The sequence below is a fragment of the Diabrotica virgifera genome, chromosome 2 (genome assembly GCF_917563875.1).
Source record: "Diabrotica virgifera virgifera chromosome 2, PGI_DIABVI_V3a".
NCBI classification, from domain to species: Eukaryota; Metazoa; Arthropoda; class Insecta; order Coleoptera; family Chrysomelidae; genus Diabrotica; species Diabrotica virgifera.
In genome coordinates, this window is record NC_065444.1 from 208,669,787 (window position 1) to 208,690,837 (window position 21,051).

At 33.8% G+C, this 21,051-nt stretch overlaps 1 protein-coding gene across 9 annotated transcripts in view; it reads left to right on the forward strand.

The window, feature by feature from the left end:
- LOC114337170 (AMP deaminase 2) overlaps positions 1–21,051 on the forward strand; it is a 270,969-nt gene that overhangs the window by 93,194 nt on the left and 156,724 nt on the right. For 2 of the 9 annotated variants that reach the window (XM_028287561.2, XM_028287567.2), the window contains exon 1: positions 18,573–18,759. The exons of 5 other annotated variants lie outside the window; for them this stretch is intronic. In XM_028287561.2, coding sequence (XP_028143362.1) covers positions 18,612–18,759 — 148 coding nt within the window. In that variant the 5' untranslated portion in view covers positions 18,573–18,611. Of the gene's footprint in view, positions 1–18,570; positions 18,760–21,051 lie in introns of those variants that run through there. 2 more of the 9 variants (XM_028287560.2, XM_028287568.2) reach the window with 2 other exon arrangements.

Here is a 21,051-nt window from a genome sequence, read left to right on the forward strand (position 1 = left end):
TAGACTATGAAAAAGCGTTCGATAGGGTCGAGATATGATATGGACGATAGAAAAATCTCTAAATAACAGCAGAATAGACTCCAGGTACAGGCAACTCTTACATAACATCTATAAAACAGCAACTATGACAGTCGAGTGGGAAATTAAAACAAACAAAACTCATCCCATAGCAATTCGTAGAGGCGTAAGATAAGGACATGTAATATCCCCAAAACTCTTCACCTTAGCTCTGGAAGATGTCTTTAAAGTACTGAAATGGAAAGACATGGGTATCAACATAAACGAAATGAAACTCGATCACCTCAGATATTGCAATGGTATTGTTCTTATTACAATCAACCAAGAAGAACTAGCCACAATGCTGAGTCAACTAGCCCAAGCATAAAAAAATAGGATTAAAAATGAACATGGGTAAAACAAAAATTATGACAAATACAAATGACAGAATAAATCTATTATGTAAATATAAATAACGTAAATATTGAGGTTATACAGGGTGTCCCGAAAAGATTGGTCATAAATTATACCACAGATTCTGGGGTCAAAAATAGGTTGATTGAACCTCACTTACCTATATACAATAGTGCACACAAAAAAAGTTACAGCCCTTTGAAGTTACAAAATGAAAATCAATTTTTTTTCATATATCGAAAACTCTTAGAGATTTTTTATTGAAAATGGACATATGGTACTCTCATGGCAGCAACATCTTAAAAAAAATTAAAGTGAAATTTGTGCACCCCATAAAAATTTTATGGGGGTTTTGTTCCCTTAAACCCCCCCAAACTTTTGTGTACGTTCCAATTAAATTATTATTGTGGCACCATTAGTGAAACACAATGTTTTTAAAACTTTTTTGCCTCCCAGTACTTTTTCGATAAGCCACTGTTTATCGAGATATTTTGAATATTTGTCGAATCCACCACATATTTGTATATGGTTAAGTACGATTATAGAGACCTGTTAATAATCTGAAAATTTATTTATAATTTACATTTTTAGGTATATTTTGCAAAAGAAGCCCATCTCGATAAAAGGTAACTTATCAAAAAAGACTAAGAGGCAAAAAAGTTTTAAAAACACTGTGTTTAACTAACGGTACCAAAATAATAGTTTAATTGGAACGTACACAAACATTTGGGGGGTTTAAAGGAACAAAACACCCATAAAATTTTTATGTAAATATATTAAAAAATAGGCCGCATGTCGATAAAAAGTGGCTTATCGAAAAAATACTAAGAGGCAAAAAAGTTTTAAAAACGTTGTGATTAACTAATGGTACCACAATAATGAATTAATTGGAACGTACACAAAAGTTTGGGGGGTTTAGGGGAACAAAACCCCCATAAAATTGTTATGGGTTGGACAAATTTTACTATAATTTTGTTTTAAGATGTTCCTGCCATAAGAATGATACATGTCCATTTTCAATAAAAAATCTCTAATAGTTTTCGATATACCTATTGAAAAAAATGATTTTCATTTTGTAACTTCAAAGGGCTGAATCAGATTGGCGTGGGCAGCGTTTGGAAAGCTAAGATGGATACTAAAAAACACAACGATACAACAGTACCTACCTAAAAACCCGTTTATTTAATCAATGCATTCTTCTTGTTCTGACATATGGCTCAGAAACATGGACATTAAAAAAGGCCAACAAAAACAAAATAGAAATAACAAAGAAAAATGGAAAAATCCTTGTTACAAAAGTAAAAAATTGTAACAGAACATAAACAGAATTAAAGTGGAAATTTGCGGGCTACAATGCGAGATAGGAAGATAAAAGATGGAATGCTGAAATACAAAACTGGAGACCGTGGACAGGAATAAGAGGAAGAGAAAGACCTCAGATGCGATGGAAGGACAATATTTAAAAGCTGCAGGAACTCACTAGAAAAGAGCAGCCAAGGACAGACGGAAATGGAAAGATTTGGGGAAAGTCTATGTTCAAAGTTGGATAGAAATGGGCTAAAGAAGAAGATAGTTTATAAAGGGAATTGTGTTTTAAACCACTTTAGAGGAAAAACGGTGTACTGTCATACGGTGTACATAAATTTCCAGTTTGTGAGTTGGGGCTTTCGATGAAGTGGCTGTTAACGATTTGAGTGTACTTATGTATGTATATGTACATGAAAAATGTCTATCGATGAGTTGGGATTCGATGAGTTATACCGCACCGTTTTTTATCATAATTAGGCTCTGTAAATAAGAACAAAACATGCATTATAAGATTAAGTCCTGATGGAATTATTTTGTGATTGATCGGTGTATGCAATCAGATTTCCGTGTAGCTGATCATCATCCATCATAGTTCTGAATAACAAGTAGCTTCTATCGCGTACACTTATCGGAGTGTATAAATAATGAGATCTATTTTTAGCACACATGTTCGTATTTAACACTAATGGGGTTTCATTTTTAGTACATGCATTGAGTTGGAAAGTTAATTTCTTTGTCTTCTTAAATTTGTATTTCGAATTATTATAACTACCATACAACGTAGTTGTAAAATCGCAATGTTTATTTCACTTTTTGCAAATTCGAAATCTAATGTAAGAGGATATAATGCAACATTATTCGGACTACCAATCTACGTAAGCAAGTTTATTTCGCAAATAAATCAAAAATGGGGCAATTTACCTATCAATTATTATCAAGTCCCTCTACAACCGTCAGTAGGAATAGATACTAAATATTTATTACGCTAAATTGCTAAATAAACCTAGTAATCTTAGGGCAAAAGGTTTCATTTACATAATTTTAAACTGTTATAGGTACAATAATATGTACAGGTATGTTCAGAGAACAATGTACATTCCATTGTTTTCTAAATTTAGATACCGTGTATTGGAATTATTTCTACTTCACATTTCGCATGATGCTTCTTCTGATTGCTAATAATTCTGATTCTCTTACGGCTTTCGAAATCGAAATATTGCTATCGTGCGAAATATTGATACCCACATAGTTGTAGTTACACCAGTTCTTTATCGTGATTATGTCGTCTGACATAAGATCATTTTGTTGTCCTCTAATACACAAGTATTTGCAGTGAAACTTCTTCTTCTTCGTCTAGCCATTCACGTCCACATCTGAACATAAGCCTCTTCAAGTCTTCCTTTCCATTGTTTTTTGTTGTACGCTACTGTAGCCAATTTTTCCCAGCAGTCCGTTTCAGATGACCTGTCCATCTCATAGGAGGTCTGCCTCTGGGTATTTTGTGTTGGTATGGTCTTCAGGTTAGAATTGTTCTGTGCCATTTGTTTAGATCGCTTCTAGCTACATGTCCAGTGTATTCCCATTTCGATTTTAATGATTTTTGTACAACATCGGTGACTTTGGTTTTCTGTCTTATCCATGTGTTTGTTTTCCTGTCCTTAAGTGATATGCCAAGCATTGCTCTTTCCATCGCATGTTGAGTGACTCTGATTATGCTCATATTCTTTTTTGTGATTGTCCATGTTTGTGCCCCATATGTTAATATCGGAATAATGCACGCATCAAAGACTTTAGATCTAAGATGTAGTTTTGCTGATTTCTTAGCATATAGTTTAGTTTGCCGAATGCTGCCCATGCTAACTTTCTTTTTATTTCTTCCGTTTGAATTTCGCTTAACAAATCCCCTTAGCGACAAGTGGATAATCAAGTCCACATTAACACTGCTGTGCGGCGAAAATTTCTTTGAAGTCGACTTAAAAACCGACAGACCGCCGGATAACGTGTGTTGTTCGTCACGAAAATATTTTTGCATAAATCCTTGCGGCGCACCGTCCACATCAACAAAAACTTCAACGCACACGAGAAAATTTGTGTCAAATACAACGTACAACATAACTTTTTATTGATTTGAATCCGGCTTAATATGAGATCCGATGTATTCGGTTTTCTTTTTATTGACTTCTATAGAGCGTATCACGTTAAGAATAGAACATTGCGGAGATAGTCCCATGTGTTTCTTATGGACGATAGAAGCGCGCCGATGCCACGCCGTACTGACTAGAATGAATCGTATATCGACAGTCGAGTATCCATCCGTGCGCGAGAGATTTGGTAACACTGATCTCCGTAAGCGTAACGTTCTCTTCTTAACGTGAAACAAAGTATATACCCTTTTTCTAGACTTGTAGACTTTAATGACTACATAGTCATAATCTTGAGCGATTATTACTTGATCGTCTGCAAAGTTGATCGTATATAAAGTACATACCATAGTGTTGCTGGGTGGTATCCCTATTGTTCTTTTTAGCACTTTCGAGGTATATTTTAAAGAAAGTGGGGGACAAGCAACATCCTTGCCTCAATCCCTTTGACGTTACAAATTCTGTTGTTATTTGTGTTCCTGTTTTTTATTTTTGTTATGTTACAGTTTTATACTAAGGGGGTGGGCGCAAAATCATGGTTAATGCTATTTAAATGCATTCATTTTTTCGAATTCTGAGAAAACTAATAAGTATTTTTGAAAAATTTAAACGCAGAATGAAATATTACATTATTACCGAGCTCCCTGAAAACTTCTATAACTTTATTTGAATAAGTTACAGGGGTGAAAAAAAAAAAACAGAAAATTTGGTCTGATTTTTAATTTCAAATATTTCATTCAATAGAAACTTTTTGTTTATTTTGGCCCTCGGTAATACTGTAGTAATCTTTCATTCTGAGTTTTAATTTTTCAAAAATATTTATTAGTTTTCTCGGGATTCGAAAAAAATGAACGCAATTAAATTAGATTTTAAATAGCATTGGACCCCTACCCCCTACCCCCTTCAACAAATTCTAAATTAAATTGTTTAGGACCATATATGCGTAAATATCTGTGGCAAAAAGTTTATCTAATGCCATCCCCTCTTTGTGAACACACACACATATATGCGTAATTTTTGATTTCTGAAAAACAATTTTGTTTAAAACTGTGATATGATTTATTAAACTTATGGTAGACATGATTTTAATAAATTAAAAATGTGTAGAAGCGATTTTTGAAATAAGACGACAAAGTTATACCATCGCGTCGTTCTTACAAGAAACTGCAGGAAATATGAAATGATGAAATATGTAATTGTTTATTATGTGATCGCAGATTACGTCTTGATTTATTTACGTCTTTCAAATTCACCATTAAAATTATTATCGCCTCTTATTTGTGCATAATTCTGTATATGTTCCGTATATGTTATCGGTAATACATATCATTCTGTATATATGTTATCGGTACATATATGTTCCGTGTTACCCATTACCCAATGTTTTTCAATGGAAACTAATATACTAAATAATCAAATAAGTTTAAAAAAATGTTCTACGATAGACCAAAATTAGATTTGTGCAATGTTATTAGTTATTACACATAAATATAAACATAAACCATTGCAACTAATTTTTAGGGGTAGGTACACGTGGTCAAAAAATTAAAGTAAAATTTTGAATGTTTTTGATTTAGCCCTTTCAATTAACACAAACTAACAAACTGTTAGCCCGGGAGGTAGTGTCAAATTTAACCGGAGCATTTTAGCATGGCTGTGTTCTTTTTATTTAGTTAGGTGTTCCAAAGCTTATTAACAAATGATGTGTCAGCTGGCCCAAAACCGGGGATTTTAGGCAAGCAAGGGTAAAATGTGAAACTTGATGGAAAAACGCTATAACTTATATGTCAAATATTTATCTCCGTGACTTACGTGTATAATAGCCCAGAATACCTAGCTACTGGCTTTCACCCAGACGACTCGGGTTCAAATCCTGGCCCTGAAAATCTTCTTTGTTTTTAAAATTGACATTTTGATTTTTGAAAAATAAATATTTTTTGATAATATGTACCACGTTTTTATTATTTATACGACACAATATAAAAAAGTCTGTATGTCTTTTATAGAATCGTAATCTTTGCATTTGATCATATAATATTCAGCTGAAGCTTTTTCTTACAATCTAAAATTCATAAATTAATGATTTATACTTTTTAGTCTTTGCCAAACTACATAGTTCAAGAATATTTTTTTATTATTAACTAGCTGACCCGGCAAACTTCTAGTATAAGAGCTGTGAGACATTTTTGAGTAGGTATTTTAGGCAACCTGAAAATTTTTCAGGTGACTTTTCCATGATAGCCTAATACAAAAATGCCGGTCTGGCTGGAGGGTAGCGGTTATTTTCCCCAAAAATCCCCCCCAAAGTTAAAAAAAGGGTAAAAATTGTTATTACAAAAAATATCATTGACGTGACTTTAAAGTAAATTTAAATATTCAAATATAAAAAAATAAACAGGCCAGGCGATTTGAGGGAGATTTTAACTGTGCAAGATACTTGCACGGGCGTCCCAGGATTATTTTCAGGGGATGCATCTGAACTTCAGAAGATTTCATCTGAATCTGTACATACTATTAACGAATATAAAATATACAACTATACATACATAGCTATGTACATTCCTTCCGGACAGAGAGGTGCAATTGTTATTTTGACAGGGTATTTTTTAATATTAAAAATAAATATTCTAAAAAAGACAGGTTTTTTTGGTGAAATTTTCCAACTACCATGTGATTAAACAAATTACGCGTGCATTATAAATGAAAAGCGCTATAGGTAAGCACCAGTGTGAGAAGGAGCGTATACCGATAGCTGTTTGCGTCCTCTGTTGTAACTGAGCGAGTCCGTTCGCTCGAGAAAAATCACGTGACCTGGCGATACCTATGTTGTTGTAAGTAACTTTTTTTAAATTAATTATAAATATATAGGTAAAAAAGTATAAAACTATAAACTAAATTAATTCTGTGTTCGAATCTTGTACTTCTTCAAACTCCTCATCTGAGCTTAAATATTCATTCCCTTTTTCTTCGTCAGACTCCCCTCGAGACTCAGATTCCTCTTCTACCTGATCTGTAAATAGTTGTAATATGTATTTAGAGTTAATTAAAAATTAATTAGTGATTAATTAATTGAGTTGCTACGTATTATTACTTATATAACCAATACTTAATACCTTTCCTTATATAACCAATCACATCAGGTTTTTTATTTCTTAGTATATGGACAAAACGTATTGTCGAGTGGAGGCCGCGAGAAGAAGCACTACGGAGCAGAGGACGCCCACTAACCAGATGGGCCGATGATTTGAAACATGTTGTCGGTAACTGGATGCAAGCCGCACAAAATAGAGATGAATGGAAAGAGCTGAGGGAGACCTATGTCCAGCAGTGGACGCGTACGGGTTGATGATGATGATGATGATATGACCAAAGTAGCTCATTTTTTTCCTTCATAGCGTTGAGTATTTCTTTTTCCTTTTTCATCTTTCTTAATGTTTCCGTGTTTGCTACGTGTTGTGTCCATGATATTTTTTACATTATTCGATAACACCACATCTCAACAATGGCAAGTCTTTCTTCAGATGCGCCCGTGATTGTGCAGGCTTCGACTGACGAGTCTGAGGAAGAAGAAGAGAATGAATATTTAAGCTCTGATGAGGAGTTTGAAGAAGAAGTACAAGATTCGGACACCGAATTTATTTAGCTTATAGTTTTATACTTTTCTACCTATATATTTATAATAATAAATTTGTCTTTTTCTATCATATTTGCAAAATCTATTGTATAGTACGTATTATTTTCCTTTAATTAAGGAAAAGTTACTTAAAAAACTATAATATATAATAATTACTCTAACGTTTCAAGGCACAACAACATGGGTATCGCCAGGTCACGTGATTTTTCTCGAGCAAACGGACTCGCTTCGCTAGAACAGAGGACGCAAACAGCTATCGGTATACGCCCTTTCTCACAGTGCTGCTTACCTATAGCGCTTTTCATTTATATGCACGCGTAATTTGTTTGACGACATGGCAGTTGGAAAATTTCACCAAAAAAACCTGTCTTTTTAGAATATTTATTTTTAATACTAAAAAATACCCTGTCCAAATAACAATTGCACCTCCCTGTCCGGAAGAAATATACATATATATAGCTATGTATGTACAGTTGTATATTTTATATTCGTTAATAGTATGTACAGATTCAGATGAAATCTTCTGAAGTTCAGATGCATCCCCTGAAAATAATCCTGGGACGCCCGTGCAAGTATCTTGCACAGTTAAAATCGCCCTCAAATCGCCTGGCTTGTTTATTTTCTTTATATTTGAATATTTAAATTTACTTTAAAGTCACGTCACTAACATTTTTTGTAATAACAATTTTTACCCTTTTTTAACTTTGGGGGGGATTTTTGGGGAAAATAACCGCTACCCTCCAGCCAAACCAGCATTTTTGTATTAGGCTATCATGGAAGAGTCACCTGAAAAATTTTCAGGTTGCCTAAAATACCTACTCCAAAATGTCTCACAGCTCTTGGACCATTCGTACCGCCTTAGAACTAAAAAATAATGTTTAAAAGTTAAATACCTAAAAATTACCAGAAAGCCAAAAAAATACTCAAAGATATTGCGTATACTTTTTTCTAATAAACAATATTGTTTTTGTGGTGTCTGCTTAAATAATTATTACTTAGATTGGTCGTATTAACTCAGAAACCTTCCCGGGTTCATGTACAACAACTTTGCTTGAGGTCATCATAATATGATCAAATGCATAGTTTACGATTCGATAAGGGGCATACAGACAAACATTTAGACAGATAGACAAACATTAATATTTAGATTAATAAGGGGTTGCTGATAGAAAAGTGAAAAATTAGGGTCCAAAAAAATAAACACCTACCAAACTACCATACAACAACTTTGTTTATTAAGGAGATCAATCATAATAATATTATGATATCATCATATGATCAAATGCATAGTTCACGATTCTATAAAAGACATACAGACTTTTTTATATTGTGTCGTATACATAATAAAAACGTGGTACATATCAAAAAATAATTATTTTTCAAATCAAAATGTCAATTTTAAAAACAAAAAAGATTTTTCAGGGCCAGGATTTGAACCCGAGTCGTCTGGGTGAAAGCCAGTAGCTAGGTATTCTTGGCTATTATAAACGTAAGTCACAGAGATAAATATTTGACATATAAGTTGTAGCGTTTTTCCGTCAAGTTTCACATTTTACCTTTTCTTGCCTAAAATCCCCGGTTTTAGGCCAGCTGACACATCATTTGTTACTAAGCTTTGGAACACCTAACTAAATAAAAAGAAAACAGCCATGCTAAAATGCTCCTGTTAAATTTGACACTACCTCCCGGGCCGTAGTCTGTAAGAAAGACACAAAATATGTGTCACGATTCTGTCACGGATTGTTCACAAACTAATATTCATAATATTTTGATTTATTTTATCTCATTGATGGAACTTTCTACAAAATATATGCACAAAACTGATATTTTACACTAAATTTTGAAATTAACATTTATCAAGGCAATGTTAATTAGTTATAAAATATAAACATTACAATAAAATAATAAAAATATTCTAATTCCTAAGACAGCACCGTACTAGTCCACATAGTATTATTTCGTTTTTTATTGCTTTACTTCTTAGTTTCCGATTAACGTTCTTGAATCTATTAACAATATATTAATTTAAATACATGAAAAGATGAAATTCTTTTACGAGGAGAATGAGTCCAAAAACTCTTCTAACTATTGAGAAAGCACCTGTACAGGCGTTTAAAAATGACTTTTTTTTCTCTCAAATGGGATAAACAAATTAATTGTTCAAAAATTTGCACATATTATACTCACTATAAAAACTCACATTGTGAAACATTTTTTACAAGAATTTTCAAGAAAGTCGTCTGTTGAACGTTTTCATCTACAATACGTAGATTTTCACAATATTGAGATGAATGAAAAAAGTCGCATTTTTCGATAAAAATTTCGAAAAGATTCAGTTAATGTGACAAGTTGGTGACAAATTGGTGAATATGAGTTTAAAAAGGTAGAACACTTTAAATATCTTGGGCTGTCAGTTAATTGAACTAATGATAGAAGCATAGTAATGAATGAAATAATCCAGGCAGAAAATAGAACCTACTGGAAATGCAACAACTTCTTCATAGATAAGAAGCCTACTTAGAATACCAAACTGAAAATTTACGGAGCAGCAATTAAACCAGTAATGACATATTAGTGCTGAAGTAATGTGTTTGACATAGCAAGATAAAGAAAAATTGAGGATTCTAGCGAGAAAAATAATTCGGAGGATAGCAGGTCCACTAAACTTATGGAATAATGAATTTAGAAAACTGATAAACCACGAAGTAAGCCTTTTAAAAGAAGATATCGTCAGATTTATCAAGGCACAGAGACCCAGATGGATTGGACATATAGAAAGGAGAAATCCAGAAGCAAGTATAAGGAAAATTACCAAATGGAGACCTGTATCAGGCAGACCACGAAGACTCAAAACCAAATGGGAGAACCAGATATTCGAGGACCTTAAGAAGAATGGATTTAGAGAGTGGGTAACCATAAGTAAAAACAGGAACAAATGGAGAAAAATTATAGAAGACGCCAAGTCACACTACCAATTATTGTAAAACCAAAATATTAATGCGGACTGATTCCCCGCGACAAATGAATCGGAAGATCTCAAAGAGGGTGGCAACCACTCCGCTAAGAGTGTCGATACCATGATAATGATCAATACTGTAGCAATAAAATATTAAAAAAAAAACTAAGTTTTCAATCTCATAGCACATAAAACAACATCCAAAAACTACATCCTACCAGATTGAAAACAATGGGAACCTTCTCTGGTAACACCTCCGAGGCTTCTACAATTTGCAAGCCATAACAGATGCTGAGACTAATACCGCATTTACACTCAGTCCTGTTGGACAGGGAATTGGACAGGGAAGTGGGCAGCGTGAATGTGTAAATAGCTCACTCGCGCTGCCGCTGCTCATGCTATTGCCATTGCACGGCGCTCCCTCAAAAGTCGGTTTTCGAGATGGAAGTCAATGGACTGGCAGCGGGAGCGCTAGAGAGTATTCACATTCAACTACTCTCTCTCGGCTTTGCCGGCGGCAAGTGAGTAAGGGAGCAAGAGGATTAGAGGATGCTGTCGTCACATTACATTCTTGAGAGTGGTTCGGTAAATGAGTTGTGATTACATTGGCGAGGAACTGATGTGAACACCTCACTCGCGTCGATATCGTATTTCGGGCAATATTTCCGGCAGCGGCAGCACCAGTGGCAATGGCTGAGTATAAATTCGGTATAAGGAAGAGGATGGAATTTTACAATCTATAATTCACGTCCCATCTGCTGAGCGCGGTAAAGTTCCAACAAGAATCGTTCCCTTCGCAATCCAATCAGAGTAAACATCTAAATAAAAAATGAATAGCCATTTTCAATTTCGTTGCAACACAAAACTACAGCCGCATCATTATTCCAGTTCAATCAGAGAGTGCAGCAAGCACCTCTACCGGTTTCGAAACTTATTAGTCTCTCATCGGGAGGCACATATGCTGCTCTCTCTGACCCAACTAGGACAAACCCCGGCGTTCAGTCACGGATTGCAACGAACGAAATGGCAGGGATGCCCTAGCGGCAACTGCTAGCAAAAAACTAAGTTTTCAATCTAATAGCACATAAAACAGTATCCAAAAATTCTCCCAATACTCTACATCCTACCAGATTGAAAACAATGGGAACCTTCTCTGGTAATACCTCCGAGGCTGGTAGGATGTAGAGTAACATTTTTATATGTTGTTTTATGTGCTATTAGATTGAAAACTTAGTTTTTTGCTAGCAGTTGCCGCTAGGACATCCCTGCCATTTCGTTCGTTGCAATCCGTGACTGCACGCCGGGGTTTGTCCTAGTTTGGTCAGATAGAGCAGCATATGTACCTCCTGCTAAGAGACTAATAAGTTTCGAAACCGGTAGAGGTGCTTGCTGCACTCCCTGATTGAACTGGAATAATGACGCGGCTGTAGTTTCGTGTTGCAACGAAATTGAAAATGGTTATTCATTTTTGATTACAATGTTTACTCTGACAATAAAATATTTGTTCACTTACTTACAGTGAGCCTGTTCTTACGAACTAAAATCTTTTTGACTGCATAAATTGATTTTAATTTAATAAAAAATAATCCGTATATTAGATAAATCCATCATTCATCCGGAAAACGTGGGGAGTTAACGATAACCGCATTAACGTTTGGTTAGATACATCTGCAACACGTGAATAGTGACGATAGTGTATCTGAAATCTAATTAGTATACACTACACTTCATCTGGAACAAACAAGATGAAGATAATTTAGTATTATACGGTCAGCCTTTTAATTAACACGGGTCGTGACGAATTAGAAAATCGTGTTTTAATTTGTTATTTTGTGTAACAGAAAAATCTTAAAATATCGAAATTACTTTAAACATATACAATAATTGTAACTATACTTTTATATTGCATTCTAAGACTCAACATCCTGCTCCTCTATATTATTTTCTCCTTCGTTAGGATGTACTGGCGGCATCATGCGGCATGTAATTTGTTTGACTATTTCTATCCCTTTATCTCTCTTCTGTGCGTGTTGTTTTGCTTCGAAGAATGATCCTTTATCATTCTTCCTTATCATATTCGTTACTTTATCATCAATAATTATTATGTCCTTTATTTGGCCCGACCATCGTGCTGGAGAGCTTCCTCTGGATCTTTTGCCCGCTACGTTGCCTTCAACTATTATCTGTCCCATGCCTACCTTTCTAGTTATATGTCCAAAAGTATATTTTGATTGCATGATAGTTGCAGTAAGTTTAGTTTTTATGTTACGTTCAATTAATACAACGTTTTCTGATGTATCTTGTGTGTTCCAGATTTTCTTTAAGGAATTATATATAATTGTGCATACTGCATATTATATGCATGTTGTGCCTTTACTATTCTTTTTTCTACTTCTGATTTACTACCGGCTTTTTTCCCTTGATTGGTGTAAATTGATGGATTGATATGTAAAGTTATCTATTGTCTTCAATTTGTTTTAATTTTAGTTTCCTGGCTGTTGTTTTTTAAGTTTCGTTTTTGTCTGTATTTATCTTAAGGCCCATTACATCTTCTTCTGCATATGATTCTTCTTCTGCTTTGTTCGGTTACGAGACAAATGTCGTCTGCGAACACTAAGTCCTCCAAATGGATGTACATGTACAAGTTCCACATAACACCTGTTTGTTTATCGGTTACTTTCTCCATGATCCAATCCGTTATGATTAGAAATAGTCTTGGGGACAGTAAGCATCCCTTTTTAACTCCGCTTTGTATAGCTGTATCTTCTACCATTTCTCACGCTTGTTCCAGTCTGGCTCTGTATCCCGTGTAGAATAAGCTGACCAGGTTGATGAATTTCATCTGTAGTCCATATAGTTTCAGCAGGATCGTCCACATTTAAGTTGCTCTCTGTTTATATTATTATCAAAGGAATTGTAAAAGTTTTGCTCTGCTTGATTCCCTTGTTTAATTTGCTATTTCCTTTTTTTATTTCTCCAAGCTCTTACCTGTATTTTCTTTATTCTTCCTGTACCTCCTTGACCCATGTCGTTAATTTTGGTGTTTCCTTTCTTAATTGCTGTATCATATTTATCAGTTTATCTAGCTTGCTGCTTTGGCTTTGATTTTTGACAGGGGTTCTGGCTGTTTTCTTATTTGTTTTTCATTTCCTTTGCTTTATCTCTGTTTCTGTCGTATAGTTGAGCAACTACAAGTGTTCCTGATGAGATTTGAATAACTCGAAATACGAGTAGACCAATGGTGGAGCTCGAATTGAAAAGAAATTCAATCGTCTACTTTTTCATTTCATCGTTTTTCAGTGCGTAAAGAGTGTAAAGTTGGTGTTTTTAAGGGTGAACTTTACATAATGTATTGTCAGAATAAAAGGTTATTCCTAACATTGTCCAATTGCTTCCAGTAAGCTTGGATTTGCAGCTCACCTAATTCGTCATCGAAGAGAAGCCTCCTGACTTCTTATTGCTTCATATAGAGGTCGCTCCTAGCGTACTCAACTATCTTTTATTACTATAGTGGACTTTCCCTATAACGAACACGGATATTACTAGGTTTCGCTTATAACGAGGTACATTAGGTGTCCCATGAAATTCCTATTGAACTATAACCCTCTATAGCGAGGCATATTTGGTTATAAATGAGGAAAAATCAAGGAATATGTTTTTTTACCTGTTTTTAGCGCATTAATTGCTACAAATAAATACCCCAACTGCCTGTATATGCCCAACATATGTGTTATTATCGAGGCCAGTGCTGTAATAAACTCCGTCGCCTGTAGTAAACTTCTTCCTATTTATCGACCGATATTGAATAGTGTAGATAATTTACAATTTTCTCATTGTTCACTGTTCAGGTCGACCATCGACACCTAATAAACTACGTAAGAGGCATCAAAACATTTCAATATTATTGTTGTCTGATATAACGAGGGAGTCTATTATATAACAACCACATAGATTGCATTTTATTTCAATTTGGGCTTCCCCAAGTGTTCCTGATGAGAGTTGAATACCTCGAAACACGTGGATTAACACTAATGGATCTTTTTTGAAATTATTATATCAAACGCTTTAAATGAGGTATCAAAAATAATACGTCTCGTTAAGTGATCTAAATTTTTTGTTCTCTAGTGTAGTTCTCTTCGGTTTACCCTTTCTGTATTTAGACCGATGAAATCTTTAAAGCATATACATATTTGCAAAGCATATTGGTTAGTTGCAACTCTGTATATTGTAAAGAAGGCTTTAATTCACATTACTTATTAATTAACAATAAAATCATCAAGCTTATTACTGTCACATAATTTGTTTAAACACTAATAGTCCGGGGAAATAAGGTTTTTGTCGGGACACTTGACCAGCCAGGTTGCAAATAAGTTTTTTGGGTACTATATACCTAATACATAATAAAAACAAAAATATCCGTCACATTTCGGAGACCTATAATATTTACTAACAAATTAGGGCCAAAAATCATAGTTTTTTCGTTTAAATCTCTACATGTAAAAATAGGGTAATTAGAGTATGTATTTACCTTTTAGTAGATGGGCAAAGGTTTGAAATGACAATTTTTGAATTCTTATCCGATCATTTATTGCTTTAGAAATTGCAAAACAATACTAAAATTTCGAAAATCAAATATTTGCTACAACATTTGCAAAAATAATCTTGGGAGTTTGATATTGCACGAAAAGTTGAGACAAGTATTCCTTATAATGCACAAATAACTTTCAAAACGATTCGTCAATTAGTTTAATTTTTATTCAATTTGTTTATATCACAGAGCTTTTTTGCAATGTTATTGCTCAGAAAATAACAACGATACTGCGATTCTGCGAGTAACACATGAAAGAAGAAGACTTATGTTTTTTTACATTTTAGAGTCATTACTAAAATAGAGTCATTTGTGGCTTATAAATATATAATTTTAATAAGGAGATATGTCGGTCTAGACGGTCCAGTTGGCTAAGGCGCAGTCAGTCGATCGACAAGTTTAGTGGATTTGCGATCGACGACGGTTTCAGCCTCAGCCAGGTCATGAAATTAATAAAAGGCCAACGTCGGTAGTTTAAAATTCAATTGAATCTCCGGCTTGGTCTGGAATAACTGGCGTCTGATCGGCCTATGGAGGAGCGGTACGGCAAGGGATAAGGGCTTGCGGCTTGGTGATACTCCTCCATAGATCCCTACCGAAGGGCGTTGACGCCTAATAACGGTGTATATATAAGGAGATATTAGAAGCAGCATGTGTTCGAAGAATCAATTTCATTTTTTGAGTGCACGGATTTTATAATTCCCTGTCAACCGGCCCCGAGCCGATTTTGTTAGGACTTCATTTTTAAAGCTTTATGACGCTTGAACTTCGCTCTGTTGAAGTTCAAAGTTTACTCAAACTTTTACACTTAACCTATAAACTTTGAACTACAAAACTAGTTAGGTTGCTTAATTATTATAAACAAGGTAGCTGCAAATTAAATAAAAAAAGTGGCCAACTTTGACCCTAATTGATTTAGGCGATTTTTTTTTGAAAATTCGTGTATAAATACCAGATTTTCAAATATTAAAGTGTATTTTAGTTTACAGTCAATATTAACAAAGTTATTCAAATTATTTATCAGCAAAAAATAACTGTAAGTTAGTAAAATATTTTTGCAATGGTAAAAATAACTTCTATTGATTTTTCTTAAATATATCGAAATATAAAAATCGACTCTCATTTAAGATGGGATGCCCACATAGATCAAATAACAAAGTGTTTGAGCGCCTTGGTTCCAAAGTTCAAATTTCTCAAATCTAAAATAGATTTAAAATATTTAAAAATATTATATTATGCACTAGTTGAATCTAGAATTAGATATGGAATACTTGGGTGGGGCGGTGTACAAAAAACTTATTTAAAGAAAGTCGACATCTTACAAAAAAAATGTTGAAAATAATAATTAACAAAAAAATGACATACCCGACTCATTTATTATTCTGTGATACTAACGTAATGGATACGAGGCAACTTTATAAATGTATTCCCTGGTATTATACACATACAACCATAATCATATCCTGCATACATTACCTCATCACTATGAGACTCGTACTAAAACCAACCAACACGTGCAATTGGGAAATATTAAAAAATCAATAGGACAGAGATCTGCCATGTACTTGTTCCAAAAGTATTTAATCACTTGCCCAACATATTATACAAGATATATATTAATACTCTTAATTCATTAAGTATGGTAAAATCTATATTCAAAAAGTATGTATTGAACCTTGATCGTAATATTGTACATAAATTATTTGATCTGACTTAACAAGTGAACCAAATTAAAAAAAATAAAAAAAAATAGGTATTAAAAAAAAGGAATGTTTGCAATAGAGTGGGTTGTTAAATTTACCCAGTTCCTTTATGTATAATATAAAAACAAATAAAAGAAAGTAAATAAATACATGTAAGATAATAGAATGTTTGTAGCTAGGCATTTAGTATACACATACTATATTCAAAAACTAAACATTGTCACACACTATATCCCCGTGTTCGACCAATAGGTTTTAACGGGTAGTGAGTAAATGTTTCTTTACTGTAAAATTAAAAAGTAGAATGTAATAATGTAAAACGTAGAATATAAAATTAAAATGTATGTATGTAATTTCTTGTACTGTGAAATTAATAAACATTATTATTATATTATATTATTATAAGTCTTCTTCTGTCATATGGTACCCGCAGAATCGCTGTATCATTATTATTATCTGAGCAATAATATTGCAAAAAAGGTCTGTGGGATAAACAAATAGGGCTTTTCACCGCTTCTCATTTGTTTCGGGCTTTTGTCATGTGTCATATAATATTACATTGGTACCTACCAATGATACAAACCAAAGACGTATGACGTAGATATATGAATATTATATGACACATGACAAAAGCCCGAAACAAATGAGAAGCGTTGAAAAGCCCTATTGAATAAAAATTAAACTAATTGGGTAATATAAGGACTACTTGGCTTAACTTTTCGTGCAATATCAAAGTCCCAAGTTCATTTTTGCAAAAGTTATATTAAATTTTTGATTTTTGAAATTCTTGCCTTATTTTGCAATTTATGAAGTAACAAATAATAAGATAAAAATTTAAAAACTGCCATTTTAAACCTTTGCGCATCTACTAAAAGATGAATACTCTAAGGGCCGGTTGTTCGAAAGCTAATCAACAATGATCATTATCAAATATTTAATTACTGTCAATGTCAACTTTGATTGGGTTGCTGAAAACATAATATGAAATTACTTAATCAATTATGTTAATAATTGTTATGTTAATTGATTAACTAATCTCATAATTTTAATCAATTATGTTTTCAGCAGCCCAATAAAAGTTGACATTGACAGTTTTGGTGACAGTAATTAAATATTTGATAGTGATCATTGTTGATTAGCGTTCAAGAAGCTATCAAGAATGATCAAGCTGTAGCTATCAATAATGATCATTATCAAATCTTTAATTATTGTCACCAACTGTCAATGTCAACTTATATTGGGTTGCTGAAAGCATAATTATTGATTACAATTATGAAATTAGTTAATCAAGTATGTTAATAATTGTTATGTTAATTGATTAACTAATCTCATAATTATAAACAATTCTGTTTTCAGCAATCCAATCAAAGTTGACATTGACAGTTGGTGACAGTAATTAAATATTTGATAGTGATCATTGTTGATTAGCGTTCGAACAACCGGCCCTTAATAATATATTTCATTACCCTATTGTTTACGTGTAGCGATTTAAAAGAAAAAACTGCCATTTTGATCCATATTTATTAATACATAACTATTATAAGCCTACAAAACTATGACGGGCATATTTGTATGGCCTGGACGGGCTGGATCAGTGTCCCGGAAATGGTATATTTTTTTATTATTTCCCTGGAGTATAAACCACCAACGAATAAATTTGTCCCATACAGTGCATATGTGATTGCTAATTAAGTTGGCGTTGCGTTTCAAATACAAATTAATATAGAATTAATTATCGATAACCTATAAATACAGTCCTGTTTGCTTTTCCGCGATAATGATGAGATTCGGATTGGCCAATTCAGACGCGGCATTCTAAGTGCTCCACCAGACTGTGAATAAACTGTTGATGTGATTTTTGTGATAGAAAATGTTAGCGAAAAAGCTCGAAAGAAAATTTGAGCAAAGGAATTTTAGTTTGTGTTTTAATAAAAATTTGTCGTTCGATGAAAGTTTTAATGTTTGTTATTCGGATGATAGCAAGGTAGAAGTCGCTACGAATACAGATACAGAGCAAGGTAAGAATCGAAAATTGCATCGAAATTAATATTAATACATTCTATTATTCTTATAATGGAATGTATGGTATGCAGTTGTCTCTTTTTTAGTAGTTGTTTCTGTATTTTTATCGGCGTTTACCATCGATATAATAATGATAATATGTACTATAGAACTGTATTCTTAACCATAGAATCTCTCTCTTCAATCCTGACCCCCCTGAGGGAGTGTAGTGGTCGACGTGATGTCGTGTATCGCCCGTCTCCAAAGATCTCTGTCTCTGGTCATTTCTTTTAACTCATGCATAGGTCTTTTGCATATTTGATCGATCCATCTTGTTGGGGATCTTCCTCGTGATCTTCGGCCTTCCACCTTTCCTTGTATAATGAGTCTTTCCATGTTTTCTGTGTTTGCTCTCATAACATGTCCAAAATATTTTAATTGTTGGAGATGGACTTTACTGGAGAGTCGTTGGCTAGCTTTTAGCTCTCTTAAAATTGAATTATTTGTTCTATGGTCGGTCCAAGGAATTCGTAGCATTCGTCTCCAACAGAACATTTCAGTGGCGTCTATCTTTCTTCTTTCCGAATTTCTCAGGGTCCAAGATTCACATCCGTAGGTCAGTATTGGGAATATTAAGCAGTTGATCAACTTCATCTTTAACGCTCTTGAAATTTGACAGTCCTTCCATATTGTGGTCATTTTTGCTGTAGCGACTTCTGCTAGATCACATCTACGTTTTATTTCTTCCTGTAATGGCCCTGTGTTTGTGATTAATGATCCCAGATATAAGTATGAGCTCACAACCTCAAACCGATCAATTGTGGTTATGTGTGGATGATTGTTATGTAGTCTATCCACTATCATGATCTTTGTCTTTGATATGTTTAATTGCAGACCAAATATTTGACTTTCGTTTTTAACCAGTCGTATAAGATCAATCAGCTCTGTTTGATTATTTGCAAGAAGGGCTGTGTCATCTGCGAAACGTAGGTTGTTTATTTTATGACCATTTATTGAGATGCCTTTATCCCATCCTTTAAGTGCTCTTCTCATAATATGCTCTCCATATACAGGGTGTCCAGAAACTCTACCGACAAACGAAGACAGGAGATTCCTCAGATAATTTTAAGACATTTTAACCCAATTCACCTAGTATGAAAATGCTTCCTAAGGGAGCTAGAGCTCTTTTAAGATGGCGCCATGTAATTAGTTTTTCTTAAATACCTCTACAACGCTTCTATTTAGAAAAATGAAAATTTGTATACATATTTACTTTCCAGAAATAAATCGTTTCCATCTATTGAAAATTTCTAGTACCGGTCATAGGCGTTCGTTTTGGGTAGGGCAACGGTTATTTTATCGCATAACTTTTTTGTCTTCAACCTTTAAGCATTTTTGATACTGGATTATTAAATTGTGAGGTATTCTAGTACTAAAAGGTACTCTTACTTTAAGTCGGTAGGACACACCGTTTTCTAGAAAAATCGATTTGAAAGTTTTTAGTTTTGGGAATTTGAAAAAAAAAATTGAAAAAAATTAAAAAAAAACGATGTATTTTACCAAATTAAAGCAAGAGTAACTTTTCGTACTCGAATATCTCATAATTGAATAATCTAGTGTCAAAAATATTTAAAAATTCTACTAGAAATTCGCAGTGGATGGAATCGATTCATTTATGGAAAGTAAATATGCATACCAATTTTCGTTTTTCTAAATAGAAGCGTTCTGGAGGTATTTAAGAAAAACTAATTACATGACGCCATCTTCAAAGAGCTCCCTTAGGAGCAAATCTAGCTCCCTTAGGAAGCATTTTCGGACTAGGTGAATTAGGTTAAAATGTCTTAAAATTATCTGAGGAACCTCCTGTCTTCGTTTGACGGTAGAGTTTCTGGACACCCTGTATATTGAATGATTATGGAGATAGTATACATCCCTGTCTGATACCCCGTTCTGGATGAAATTCGTTTAAAAGTGTGTCAAGCACTTTAACTGATCCAGTAGTGTGTTCGTATAGTTCGGTTATAAGCGAAATAAGGTGTTGGGGTACGCCTACTTCTTTTAGTATTCACCATAAGTGTCTCCACTTGACCCTGTCGAACGCCTTACAATAATCTATAAAGCATATGTACAGTGGAATATTGAATTCCCTAGATTTTTCGATTACCTGTCTTATATTCAACAGGTGTTCGAGAGTACCTCTACCTTTGGTAAATCCAGTTTGCTCTTGTGGGATTTCTCTTTGAAGGAATGTTTTTAGTCTCTCATTGATTATATGTAGCATTATTTTACTGGCATGTGATATAAGAGAA